Here is a 14,692-nt window from a genome sequence, read left to right as displayed (position 1 = left end):
TAAATCTCCCAATAATAGGAACATCCCTATTAAATGGAGAGGTCAGAATGAGGGGCATACCCAAAATTGTTCAGAATAATTGGTTTAATTTGGAACTGTCAGGGTCTGGGTAAAGAAGTGAAAAGTGAGTTCCTTCGTGATATTATTAGGAGAGAGAGAGAATTGATTTTATTGGTTTGCAAGAAACCAACAAGAAAAACTTTGATGACTCTTGGTTGAACTTCATTGGTGGTAACAGGAATTTTGCTTGGGTCTGGTCTCCCCCCAATGGTAGGTCTGGAGGCTTGCTGATAGGGTTTGATGCTGACATTTTTGATGTTAGAGAGAAAGAATTGGGAGAATTTATGATTCGTATTCTGGTGATTCAAAAGGAATCAGGATTTATTTGGAATTTTATTAATGTTTATGGGGCTGCTCAAAATGATCAAAAACAGAAATTCCTGAGTGAGTTATCCTCTTTTTGCTCCAAATGCTCTCATCCAATGTTGATTGGTGGCAACTTTAACATTCTTAGAAAAGAATCAGATAAAAACAAACCTGGTGGCACCAATAAGTGGAGTTCCTTATTTAACTCTATTATTGATGTACATGATTTGATTGAATTGGAGCTTAGTGGTAGGCTTTTTACTTGGTCTAATAATAGAAATCCCCCCACTTATGAAAAGTTGGACAAATTTCTTGTTAGCCCGGAGTGGGATCTGCATTATAATAATGTGAATGTTTCTTGTCTTAATAGATCTTTTTCTGATCATGTGCCTTTATGTCTCAAAACTGATTTTTCTCCCCCTACTGTGAGAGATTTTAGATACGAGTTATGTTGGAGGCTTAGACCTGATTTTAGGACTTTGGTTGAAAATAATTGGGCTCTGCCCCTGTTAGAGGAAAAAGAGTATTGAGATTTGGAAAGAAAAAACAAAGCGTCTCAAGAAGATGTTGAAAGGTTAGAATATTAACGTTGAAGGTAGATATTTGAAATTAAAAAAAGAGTTGATGAAGAAAATTGACATTTTAGATAAAAAATGCGAAGTTATGGGTATTTCGGATGCTGAAAGAATTGAAAAGCTCGATTTGGAGTGGAATTTGAAAAAAATCATGGAAGAAGAAAATTGCAAAAAAAACAAACGGTGAGAGAAAAATTCATCAATGAGGGTGATGAGAATACTAAATTCTTTCACCTTTTAGCGAAAGGTCGGAAGCGACGTGTTAAAATCCCCTTTTTGTGTCATGATGGTGTTTCTGTGAATGATTCTGAAGGTATCAATAAAATTGCTTCTTCTTATTATAAAGATCTTTTTGGCCCTTCTGTTCTATCTAGTATTAATATTTCTAATCTTAATATGAATGAGTTGTCGGACAATGACAGATCATTTCTGACGGCTCCTTTTTCCATTAATGAGATTTAAAAAGTGATTTTCGAGATGAAGCATAATAGTGCTCCTGGTCCAGATGGTTTTCCTGCGGAATTCTTTCAAAATTTTTGGGATTTGATTCAAATGGATATTTTGAACTTATTCAAGGATTTTTATGTTGGAAATCTTAATATTGAAAGACTGAATTATGGGATGGTTACTTTGTTACCAAAGGTTGATAATGCAGTTGACATGAAGAATTTCAGACCTATCTGTCTTTTGAATGTGTGTTATAAAATTATATCCAAAGTTTTGAATAACAGGCTGGCGAGTTGTATCACAAAGGTGATAAGTGACTCACAATACGGTTTCATTAAAAACAGATACATTATGGATGGGGTCATCTCCCTTAACGAAATTCTTCATGAGGTTAAGAGGAAAAATCAAAGCGGTGTGGTCCTTAAAATTGATTTTGAAAAAGCCTATGACAAAGTAAATTGGCATTTCCTCTATACCATGATGGAAAAAGGCTTTGGGAGTACTTGGTGTGATTGGGTAATGAGAATTGTGCGAGGTGGCAAAGTAGCCATTAAAACTAATGATACATTAGGGCCTTACTTCACCACTCATAAAGGGGTTAGGCAAGGGGATCCTTTTTCTCCTCTCTTGTTCAATTTGGTTGTTGATGGCTTGGCGTGCATGATTCATAAAGCTCAAGTTGAGGGTTTGATTCCTCATATCATTCACAATGGTTGTTGCTGCTTACAATATGCTGACGATATCATTTTTCTTATTCAAGATTGTTTAGAAGGTGCCATAAATCTTAAATTCATTTTGTGTTTGTTTGAAAGCATGTCGGGGTTGAAAATAAACTTTCACAAAAGTGAAATTTTGTGTTTTGGAAAAACTAAGGAAATTCATTATTTGTATGCTGATATCTTCACCTGTCCTATTGGTAGTCTCCCTATGAAATATCTTGGGGTGCCCATGATTGAAAAATTGGAAAAAGGCTCGTTGGGTGGCAGGGCAGATTTTTGAGTCTAGGTGGTAGGCTAACTCTTTTAAACAGCTGCTTATCCAATGTTCTGTTATATATGCTTTCGATTTATCCTGCCCCTAAGTCGGTTATCAGAAAAATCGATATTCTTAGGAGGCGTCTTCTTTGGCAAGGGGGTCGTTAGTCCAAAAAATTTCATTTAGTTGATTGGTTGTCGGTGTGCTCTCCCAAATGTCAGGGAGGTCTGGGTGTTCTGAATCTCGATTTTATGAATGATTCCTTAATGTCTAAATGGCTTTGGAATATTGAAACTTCGAATGGCTTATGGCAAAAAATTATTGCCAGTAAATATATTAAGGGAAATCCCCTTATTTGATCAAGCAAAAACAAGGTGATTCACACTTCTGGAAAAAAAAAATCTGAGTCTGCGTGATAATTTTTACAAATTTTGTAAATCTGGGGTGGGAAACGGTTTGAAGACTAGCTTTTGGAAGAGTATCTGGCTTGGAAATCTGCCCTTGTCTGTTCAGTTTCCTGTTCTATTTGACTTGGCTTATGACAAAGACATTACGGTTAATGATGTCTTAGTTTCTAATTTTGAGGTTCTTACATTTAGAAGAAGGATTGTTGGTAATCTGAGGGTTCTATTGGATGAGTTGGTGAGTTGTTGCAATCAGGTGATCTTGTCTGATCAGGAGGACATAATTGTGTGGAGTTTGGGGAGAAAAGGCTTTCTGTTAATTCTATTTACAAAAAGAAAATGGCAGATCAAGTTTTGATTCCATATAAGTTCTTGTGGAAATCCAAGTTGCCACAGAAAATCAAGATTTTCATGTGGTTGGTTGTGAGAAATAAAATTCTTACTAAAGACAATCTGAAGAAGAGGAACTGGAATGGTTCTTTGGAATGTTGTTTCTGTGGAGTGGATGAATCCATTGATCATTTATTCTTTCATTGTCCCATTGCGAGATATATGTGGAGAGTGATTCAAGTGGCCTTGAATCTAAGGATGATTCCGAGTAGTATTAGCAACCTTTATGACAACTGGTTATGTAGACCAAAAGACAAGATTACTAATCTGGTTTTGTTTGGTTGAGGAGCTATGTTCTGGGCAATTTGGTTTTCTTTGCTGCTTCTGGCTGGATTCCTGGGCTATTTGTCAGAGAAAGAAGGAGCAAAAAATGGTGATCCAAGGAAGCAAGCTAATCCGAAAGACAGCAAGTGAAGCGTTCGGCCGTGCGTTTGGATGGTGCCCGATAGACAGGCGTATTTCGGGTTGATCTTAAGCTGGAACTTGAATGATGGGGCTGGTGCTATCCTTTCTTTTGGTGCTTACCTTGGTTCAGTATCTTTTGTTGCTCCAGTCTGTCATGTTATGGTCTGTAAAATAAGAAAGAGTTATGTGGTTAATCGTAGGTCAAACTTCATCTGTTATCATAGGCTCTCCACCGATCTAGTTTGATAGTGTTAGGAGTCTAGATAAAGATATGACCTTGTTCGATCCTTTTGGTTTGTTGGACGCGTGGATGTTATTGTTTCAAACTTTCCTATTTCTTAATGAAATAGGAGGCTTCGTCCCTTTGTAAAAAAAAACTGGATAGCTTGCTTGCTTGCTAGGCGATCCGTTTCGAATTTGCATCCTTGGCGTTCTTGTCAGACGTATACGTTCCTTTCTGTTGGTCTATTGCACCACGAGTGACGTACGAGCGAGCCTGTTGACGACGACCCGTTCTAAAAAGAACTTGTGGAGCTATGCACGCGCTTGCTTTTGGACTTAGCAGACTCGGTTGCTCCATCGTTTTTCATTCATCGGGGTGTTGCAGATTTTGAGAGGCTTCGAAACGTCAATTCTTCTCCAGCGACATTTGTCCTCACTGATAGCGGCCCATCGAAACGGCTTTTCGTACAAGGAAACACTTGAGGCTTAGTTTGGATACTCTTGGATTGGAGTGTTTTGAAGGGATTGAAGAGTGTTTAAATCCTCAATATATCAAAAACTCTCACAATACATCTCAATCCACTCCAATCCCTCTAATTCCTAGAGTATCCAAACTAGACCTGAGGAAATTTGATTGGAAGGCGGTTTTGTTTTTAATATTTAACGAACTGGATGATAGCAGGACTGGGATCATTAAATAATCTGAGTTGATCCTGTGGTTCGATATGATCTCATCTGACCAAGAATTTGTCGACAAGTCAAGATTTCTTCAAGGGCTTACCATGGCACTTGTAATTTCTAAATTCTTTCTATGGGCGCAGTACAGATAAAGACGTAGGCCCCTAGCGGAAGCACTCACTAATTATTTCTTGCTCATCACCAGGAACAAGAAACTGGACGGTTTTTTTTGTCGGTTTTCGAATTTGTCGGCCGGTTTTTATTTTCAAATTAAAACGAGAAATGCTGTTTTCCGGCCAGTTTTTGTAGTTGTTTTTTTTTCACGGAGAAATGTTGTTTGTCGGATTTTCGGCCAAAATTCGTTGTTCGCAATGTCTATAGACTTTGAAATTTAAAAAACAAATTTTGGATTTCTTATCCGAGATCTCATGTTTTCTTTCTTCGCAAAAATCGTTGTTTTTTTAACCAAAAATGATGCTTATTTTTTTAAAAAAAAATTAAAACTAAATACGGGATATGCCATAATTTGTATATAGTTTTATCATTATATATATACATATATATATATATATTCAAAATCTTAACGAAATTTAGTTAAATTGGTCGGGAAATTGTTTCCTGGTTTGGACCGGTAATGCCGGGCCGAAAACCGTGGTGGTCGGATTTTAAACTAGCTTGTTTAGATACTCTAGCATTCATCCCATTACATATGGTTTGAGGGGGAGGGGGTTGTGGCGTAAATTAAACTAATTTACTTCACAATCCCACTCAACACAATATGTATTGGGGTAAATACTAGAGTATCCAAACATAGTCTGAAAAGGCTTGCTATTGAACCGATAATCTCAGTCTTATTGGTAAACAAGCTCATGCTCCTTGAAGTCACACTCAGAGGAAGATTTAGTTACATGCCTTTCCAGAATTCAAGTATCATCATCATCAAGGTATTGTGTTAGAAATTGGCTCCTAACTGGGTCATATATGCTGGGAAGCATGTTCAGGTTGTAGAGAAAGAGAGACTGAAAAGAGAAACTGCAACCGCACATGGGGAAGAAGGAACACCTCATTTTGTTATTCAAGAGTGTGCATGACCTCCACCCACCATTGCACAAGTTTTTTTTTTGTGTGCTTTATGTAGTGCTCTTCTTGCTCCGCACCATCGATGTATGTACAATGCGATAAAGCAATCAGAAGGCACATACTAATTAATAAACAAACGAAGAGCTAATATATACATATATACCGACAACAAAACAAAACAAAAAAAACCCCGACTACGCTGGGTTGCTATGTGGGCCAGTCATGCGTATGCAATCATGCATGCTCATCGCCCTCTAGAACCCTGAAACATGTCATTCATTGGGTGAGGCCGTTCATGCATGGTTGTTGCCCACCGTACGTGTATCAGGGATGATGATGAGAGTAGGAGAATGTGTGGCCTAGAGCACCTCAGCTATGGCAGCCACACAAGATGCGTGCGCTTTCTTTGCGTGATGCACGCACTGCTGGCTGTGGCTGAGAACGACCAGAGACATGCATTTTGACGCTTTTGATCTGATCTGACTAAGGCCATCAAACCCTCAACTCTGCTTGCATGCATGCTCATCGAACTGCCTAGCTATAGTCTAAGTGAGAGAGAGAGAGGATCTGTACAAATAATGGCATTTCGATCATTAGTTCTTCTCTAGAGCAAATGAAGAAGAAGAAGAATAATAATAATAATTAAAAAAAAAAACTGTTGGGGTTTTGACCCACCCAACCCAACTGGTCAAGCAAATACCTACTTTGCGCTACTCCGATCCCCTCTCTACACCCATCCATATCCTTACATATATATAGAGAGAGAGAGAGCTAGAAGTTCTCCTTGTGGAACTCGAACTTGGTGTTGGTCTTCCGCGAGAAGTCCTGCGCCAGCTCGCGCAGCTCCTTGGTCAGCACCGGGGCGCCGCAGTAGAACACTCCTGCAATTAATTAATTAATATCAAGTCTCAGCAACAATGATTAGCTATATCCTCTAATGCATGTGTCTGTCTGTCTTCTATAACGAAAGTTAGGCCAGCCGCATTGCACTACTACTGCTACTCCCCGCACGCGCATCACACCTGTCCACCACCGGCCTGTCATGCATATCGGGTTTGGTAGAAAGCTTCTTTCACCGCCGGGTCATGAGAGAAGCAAGTAGTAATGCATGCCACGTGTTCGACGAATGGACCGAAGTAGAATGGCGACCGGTCGAGGAATGCACAACAAAGAAGAAGAAGAAGAACAACAACAACAACAACTCACCGACGCGCTGGTTCTGGTGGTTGAGCGCGATGCGCTTGTAGACGTTGCGCCAGTTAGGCCTGGCGAAGTGGGTCTTGACGCGGGTGCCGGACACCACGTCGACGCCGTGCTTGGCGTGGTTGAGCGACTGGAGCATGGCGATGAGCGCGGACCGGGCGTCCCCTTCCTCGTACACGCTGGTGCAGTAGTTGTGCAGCTCGATGACGCCCTTCCTGTCCGTCTCCGCCACCTCGTCCATCACGCCGCGGAACCACTCGAAGGACCCCTGCTCCCGGGTCACCCAGTAGAAGTAGGCACGCCGGGTGCGGAACGAGGCCATCGACGACGACGACGCCGACGCGTCCGAGGCCTCCAGGTCGCCGCCGCCGTCCAGCTGCCTCATGTTGTTGATGATGTCCTTGATGATGGAGATCATGGGCGTGGCGCCGATGCCTAGCCCCACCAGCAGCACGATGTCGTACTGCTTGTAGTCCTGCGCCGGCGCGCCGTACGGCCCGTCGATCAGCACCTTGGGGAAGCTGCACACGACACACGACAGGTGGTTTAGTTATTTAGTCCGAACTAATAATAATGGTCAATAGCTTCCCCCGTACAGTCGCAGCCACTGTCTGTCCGTCGTCGTGCAGACATGCATGGCCGGCCGTGGCCCACGGATAAAAACCAGGACCAACAGTCGCAGCTCGTGTTCCGATCCGCCGCCGGGAATATCACCGGCCAGCGGTCACCGCCGTTGGTTGTGGTTGGTTCGCCGAGCTCATCATGCCCAACGGCCAAACTGAACGCAATAATAAGTCAGCTAGCCACCTACCGTGCCACTAAGTACTAGTAGTATTTGGTGGCAGAAATTCCGCACAGGGGTCAAGGTCAACAAATGCTACCACACGGAAGAAGAAGAAGAACCCCTGCCTGCCTGCATAGGCATCTTCTTGCTCCGACCTCCCACCCAACTACGACGCCACCGCCACGTTTTTGTCATGGAGACGTACGCCAGCGCATTCCATCGGTCAAGGGACAGATTTCTCACCTCGGGTTGGCCACGGCGCTGCCGTCGCGGTCGTACTCGGCGCGGAGCAGCCCGCTCTTGCCCTCCGTCGGCGGCCGGCACACCTGCGCATCGGTCACCAATAGATCAGCACGCGCGCGTTAATCTGCGAGCGAATCGGTCATCAGCGCGTGCGTACGTACCCTTGAGAAGACGTTCTTGAGCTCGCGGGTCCAGTCGCCCAGCGTCCTGATGTGGACGCTCACGTAGTCGTCCTGCGGGGCCGACGTGATGGAGAACGGGTGCCTGCAACCAACAAATTAGCTAGTCTACCTTAGCCATCCCATCGTTGATCCATCTATCCAGCGCCATTAGCGCAAGCATCTGTGCCTTGCTTCCTCCCAGCAAACTAGCTAGTCCTAGTCTAGCTAAAGCAGCAGCATGGACCTCAACAAATTAAGACGATGCTTGCTTAATTACCACTGGAACGGCGACACGGCGGCGCAGTTGACGAAGATGTACTGCCCGCTCTTGTAGCGGAAGCCCTGCGGCTTGGAGAAGTGGAGCGAGAGGACGTTGCCCGGGTACACGGCCACCTTGAGGATCCTGACGGGCCTGACGCTGGAGCGCAGCGCCCTGGTGAGGCGCTCGCACGCGTACAGCACCATGGGCACGGCCAGGTACATCCACGTCGACTTCTTGTACCACTTGTGCGTCAGGTACAGGTAGTGCCCGTGCACGATCAGCAGCGCGTACACCACCACGAAGCAGTGGTGCGAGTACCAGAACGCGTTGAACCCCGTCAGCCGCCGCAGCGGGCCAGGCAGCGCGATGCGGCCCCGCCGGAACCACGGCGTCGCCAGGGTGAACGCCACGGCCATGAGCACCAGCATCACCAGCCCCGTCCACCCCTCCGTGCCGCGCACGAACCACCAGTAGTTGGGCGGGCGGGGCACCCCGAAGTACTGCCCCAGCGGCGCGTACTCGGCGTCCGTGGCGTGGAGCAGCCGCGGGAAGTCGCACGTCAGGTGGGAGATGATGTGCAGCCCGGCCCCGACCGCGATGCCCACCGCCACCACCTTGTGGAAGTTGAGGTTGTCGTCGAAGGGCACCACGCGCCCCACGCCGGCGGTGCGGTTGCGGATCCAGGTGATGGTGTTCCGGCACACCGGGAGCAGGATCAGCGCCATGTTGAACTTGAGCGTCTCCGCGCCGCCCTTGGCCACGCACACGCAGTACCCCATCACCTGGAACACGTAGCGCTGCCGGTACTGGATGAACTTCCAGGCGAACAGCCCCGCGCAGATGCACAGCCACAGAAGCATCACCCACACGCGCCGCCAGTTGTCCTCCAGGAAGTACTGCGCGCGCCGGTACCACCGCCGGAGAGGGTTCGGCTCCGCCGTCGGACGGAGGCTCTGGCTCAGCATCTGGCTCAGGTTCCGGCTGTTGGTCGTGCCGATGCGCACCGACTGGCTCGGCGCCTGCAGGAGCAGCATCTCCAGGTTGTACAGCTCGATGTAGCCCAGGTTGCCCGGGTCCAGCTCCTCCATGATCAGCCGGGCGTACTCCTCCGCCTGATCCGTGATCTTCGAAAGCTTGTTCGCCGACGCGCTCAGCGTGATGATCTGCGGCCGGGAGAGGAAGAAGCATTTGGTTATTTGGATTTCTGTTCTAGCTTGGGGCCACGGCGACGGCGACGGCGACGGCTTAACCAACTGGAGAAAGGCTGTTGACGGAGTTACCTCTTTGACCTCCTCCTCGGTGATCCTTCCGTCGGCGTCCTTGTCCACCCTGCAGGGGCAAACCGATCGATGGTATTATTACTTGCTGTGTGTGGTGGAGAAAGGCTAGTAGCAGCAACATGCAGTGAATCAATCGTACATGTCGAAGAACGTCTGCAGCCGGCCGTCGAAGCTGGTGTCGGAGATTTGGTCCCAGAACTCGAGCAGCTCCGCCTTGCTGATGCTGTCGCCGGAGATGTTGCGGCGCCGCGACAGCGCGTCGAACAGCTCGCCGGCGAACTCCGGCTCCTTCATCCCTGTAGACAGACAGTGGTGTTCATATACCCATCATATATCGTAATCAACACGCGACAAAGACAAAAAGCCGATGGAAACGCTCGATCGAAAGATGCTCGCTCGACCAATTCTCCTGGCTCCGACCACTCAGGCACTCACTCACCGATGCACTGGCCGAACTTGGACCGGTGGAGGAGGCCGTTCTCGGCGAGCTTGTCGAAGCGCCTCTCGACGGCCTCCCATCCGGCGGCGCCCTCGGCCTTGCTGATGAACTTGAGCCCCTTGAGCGCGTGCGCGGCGGCGGACTTGGAGCGGTCGATCCGGGGCCCCGCGGCGCCGCGGCGGTTGATGGAGGCGATGCGGCGGAGCTCCTGCGACACCTGCTTGATCCGCGACGAGGCGTTCCGGATGACGGAGTGGCCGTAGGACGAGGAGCGCCGGCTCTCGAGCGTGCGCGCCAGCAGCGTCACGTCCGGGTCGTCGCCGCCCGCGCCGGCGCCGGCGCCGGCGCCGCCGCCGTGGGCGGGCTTGACGCTGTGCACCGCCACCGAGTCGTCGCGCACGTCGAGGGTGATCTCCACGTAGTCGTCGTCGTCGTTGTTGTTGTTGTTGTTGGCGGAGGCGCGCGGCGGCGGCGCGGACAGCGGCGCCGACACGGACTCCGCGAACCGCGCGCTCTTCCGGGCGCCCGACTTCTTGCTCAGCGGGCCGCTGTGCGGGATCACCCGCCCCTCGGCGGTGGCGGACGACGACATCTCGACGATGTCCCCGCCGCCCGGCCTGGGGTTATGCATGGCGACCGGCACACCGGCAGCTCTAGCTCTTTGCGTCAGCTGCTGATACGGAGGTTACGAAGGAACGAACGAAACGCTTGTGCGGAGGGGGGCCGGTGCAGCGTGGGAGGGAGTCAGGGAGGAGGAACGGGGAACGGGAGGCCCAGGGACGGACGTTGCGTTTGCGAGGAGGGGACGGAGGGGCGGTGAGCTTTATAGCCCGTATCGGGACTGGGTCAGGGCGCGCGTTACGTTTTACTAGTCGTCGTCGCTGGCGCTGGCGCCGCCGCCGCCGAGCAGTGTGGTGGGGACGGGACGGAATGGGGCGAGGTTGTTGTGGGAAACTGGGAACAGAGGTGTGGTGTGCTCTTGGTGACGGAGCACGGGAGAAAAATCGCGGGGTCAAGAGACGGCTGACGCGGAAAACATTGCGGCTGCTGCTTCCTCCAAAAGTCCAAATCCTCCTCGCCTCGTCTTCGCCCAACCCAATATCCCCCGTGGCCGGTTCGGGCGCTGGGGCCCCGCCGGCCGGCCTCCGTCTCGACAGGGTCCGCCGTTGTACGCACGCGGTGTGTCGTATGCGGCGCGGTGCGTATCTAGTAGTAACGTACGTGTCCGCGTCCGACGTGAGCGCGTGCCTGCTGGCTGGCTGGCTGCTGCTCACCTCTCCGCTGCCCTGTCTCTGCTGCGTATGGACACGGAACCAGACCTCCGACTTTTGTCTTGCCTCCGATGGATTAACGGCTCTGCCTGCATTTGGGCACGGAAAGGAAAATGCGATTTCCACGGAAAAAAAAACCCGGCCTTAATAGTGTCTACGTTCATACCCTGTAAACATTGACGTTGGTGACGGCTTAACCACATACGTTATACATAAGACCCTCCTCTCCTTGCAAAGTCCAACGATTACGATCATGTTTGTGTCCACACGTAATTTTCTCTTACAATATAATGTCTCATTTGTTGAGTATCAAAATTGTCCGGATTATTCGCCGTAGCGACACGGACCGTCCACACGTGTGCAGAATCAGTCGTTTGGTTGGTTTCCCTGGACCTGCAATTACATCCATCCATCCGTAAACCAGTGTTTGTTTGGTTAGTTGCGTTCCGAGAATCTGGTCAGATCGAAACTCAAAGCGCGCGAGCCAAGCCAGCGGGAAACATCCCCGTTTTTTGTTTACAATTTAGCCATTTTTTGTGTTTTTTTGCACAGATATGTCCTTTGCAGTTTCATTTTTAAAAATGGACTCCAACCTCGATGTCATCATCATTGGCGTCGAGCTAACGCAAAGCGGCGCAACTAACATTGGCGCCAAGCCGCCAAACATGCCTACGTGGCAGGCGGATGTGGCAGAGGTTTAGGGGTGAGCGTCGACCCCTGAACGACGTTGACACGTGTCAGGGGGTCGGCGGCAAGATCTATGGCGCCGACCCCCTTTAAACCGGCGTCCAGCAATTTTCTCAGTCTCTTCTTCCTCGTCATCTCCGCCCACGCCGCGCCTCCCCCGCCGCACCCGGTCGGCCCGGCCGCCTCTCCACCGCCTCCCCCTTCGCCGCCTCTCCCTCCGCCCCGCTCCCGGTCGGCCCGCGCCGCCCATTCGCCGGCCCACCGCCTCCGCACCCGGCCTGCCCGACCGAGGCCGCCCTGCCCCGCCCCCGGCAGTCGAGGTATTAAATTTGTCATTTTAAGTATAATTAGTTCTTTGTTATTAATTAATAGTTATTTAGCAGTTAGTTATTAGGTGGTTGCAAAAGGTAAACGATACTATAGCAGTGACCGGCATACCACGTATGCCCAACAATAATTTGTTGAATGACTCGGCCGTGTTACTACATTGGAACTCATATCTCCATCCACCTAAGTCGTGAGCTCTCGTCCACTTCTCCAAATCTGGTATCAATCGAGTCAACCAATCTCTGCCTTCGACATTTGTTGCGACTTTGAGCTTATCTAACTTTTCCCTAAAGAACTTGTCTTCCAGCTGGTGACATGTCTTCTGGAAAAGCTCAAAGTTATCCTTCACACCATCCTTGTGCAGAAGATTCTCAGCAAGGTGTCGAGTACACCAGCGGTGATGCAAAGGAGGGTACCCATCGATCTGCTCACGGACCGCATTGAGTATTCCCTGGTGCTGATCTGATATTACACCAACTTCCTGTCCTGGACCAACCACATGTATCCGGACCATTCGCAAAAACCACCCCAAACTATCTTTGTTCTCTTTCTCAACCAGAGCAAATGCCAGGGGAACTAGCTTGTTGTTCGCATCACCGGATATGGCAATTAGAAGCGTGCCCTGGTACTTGCCAAGAAGAAACATGTCATCAATTGAAAAGATAGGACGACAATGCCTGAAGGCATCCACACACTGGGGAAAGCACTAGAACGCACGGAAGAATATATGCCTCCCATCAATCCATGCATTTGGTTTAGGGATGTACTCATAATGCATGCTTGGATTAACCGCCTTCATTGCATATAGAAGAACAGGTAGTTGCTTGTACCCAGACTCCCAGTCCCCATATATCATCTTCCATGCACACTGCTTAGCCATCCAAGCTTTACCATATGTTATCTTATACCCATCATACACATTCTCCATAATCCTCATGATTGTCCTAACCTTCATATTTGATTCCGACTGCAGTATTCCCATAAGCTGCTTCCCAATGAGGGTAGATGTCAATTGGCGACGTTTCATCGTTAACTCATGTTCAACACAGGTGTGTAGCCCCACTACTTTTGTTATCTTCCACTTTGCGGTGATCTTTTGTATCATAGCATAGACCCTCCATGCACAGTTATCCTTGTCGCATACAACCGTGTAACGACGTTTCTCGTACGAATGAAGTACTCTATACGGCCTCTTACGTAAGACTGCATAATGCTGCAACCACCTCTACAAGGCAGGCAGGTCCTTGAAGACCCTACCCTTTTCAATCATCATGCTAGGACCGACCTCAGGAGCATCTAGCAGCACATCATCCCTTCCTTCTGCATTTGCCTGATGAGAAAGACTAAGATCGCTGAACTCATGCACTCTTGGATCCCGGTCGTCTGGAAAAACACGTTTCAACATCTCAATATCACTCTGTGAGTTCACCAACCGGACGATCATCATCTAAATCAGCAGCCATATCAAAGGCATATGGCTCCTCTTCATTCCTAAACTCAGGACTGTTCGAGGCAATAAATCTATCACCGAAGCAACCACATGCCACGGTCTGAGGATCAACCACAAGAGCAGCGGTCTCTCCTGCAACATTTACCGATTTACAAGATCATCAGTCCCACGACAATGGAATGAACAAAGTGCTCGTGGTCCAAAAAGAAGATGTGATGCCAATGAAACTTACTACAATTCGTCTGTGCCAAAGGGATACACCCAAGTGAATCTATCTGCAGGTCATCTCCTGGCTGACTTAATGGGATCAAATTGGGGCTAGATTGAGCATCAGGCACAGCTGGCACGTCATCCACAACACGATCATAGTCTTCGGGGGGCGGTCTACTACAACCTGCCACACCACAACCTCCATGAGTTGCAACTGGGTATTCATAATCGAAGTAACATAATTCTCCCAATCCAGTTGAGAATCAATTGGGATGACTCGTCTTATGACATTTGGTGGATGACCAATGTTAAGCACTCTGTCAACCGCAATGTCATCATCTTCATGGTAACCTAGCTTTTGTTTAGCCTTAGTAAACACATCACTTAAGGATGGTCTACCAACGAATAGCATGGGAACGTGTCGCATGTCAATGAACTTGACATTTCCATAGGGATCTTCTTCCACATTGCCTCCATGATATAAACTCAAAAAATTGCCCTTCTATTTGGAGCACGAATTAAACATTCAATGTCCACTATGGATGGTTATTGTCTAACCACAACCCACTAATAACTAGCTAGATACTAATAACTAAATACTAACAACCTAATAACTAACTACTAAATAACTATTAATTAATAACAAATAACTAATTATACTTAAAATGGCAAATTTAATACCTCGACGGCTGGGGGCGGGGCGACCTCGGCTGGGCAGGCCGGGCGCGGCGGCGGCGGCCCGATGAATGGGCAGCGCGGGGCGGTGGGGAGTGGGGCAGAGGGAGAGGCGGCGAAGGGATAGGCGGCGGAGGGAGAGGCGGTCGGGCTGACCG

At 48.5% G+C, this 14,692-nt stretch overlaps 1 protein-coding gene across 1 annotated transcript; it reads right to left on the bottom strand.

The window, feature by feature from the left end:
• Window positions 1–6,216: 6,216 nt before the first annotated feature.
• On the bottom strand, window positions 6,217–10,621 carry LOC100136880 (respiratory burst oxidase-like protein D). The gene is given in 8 exon segments (NM_001164287.1): window positions 6,217–6,423; window positions 6,749–7,266; window positions 7,773–7,855; window positions 7,934–8,036; window positions 8,211–9,358; window positions 9,476–9,524; window positions 9,615–9,771; window positions 9,915–10,621. Coding segments are annotated over 8 exon segments (2,799 nt in total). The 5' UTR covers window positions 10,546–10,621; the 3' UTR covers window positions 6,217–6,313.
• Window positions 10,622–14,692: the final 4,071 nt, after the last annotated feature.

Source organism: Zea mays, chromosome 4, assembly GCF_902167145.1.
Source record: "Zea mays cultivar B73 chromosome 4, Zm-B73-REFERENCE-NAM-5.0, whole genome shotgun sequence".
NCBI classification, from domain to species: Eukaryota; Viridiplantae; Streptophyta; class Magnoliopsida; order Poales; family Poaceae; genus Zea; species Zea mays.
Note: the sequence above shows the minus strand (reverse complement) of the source record. Positions and strands in the feature narration are given on the sequence as shown.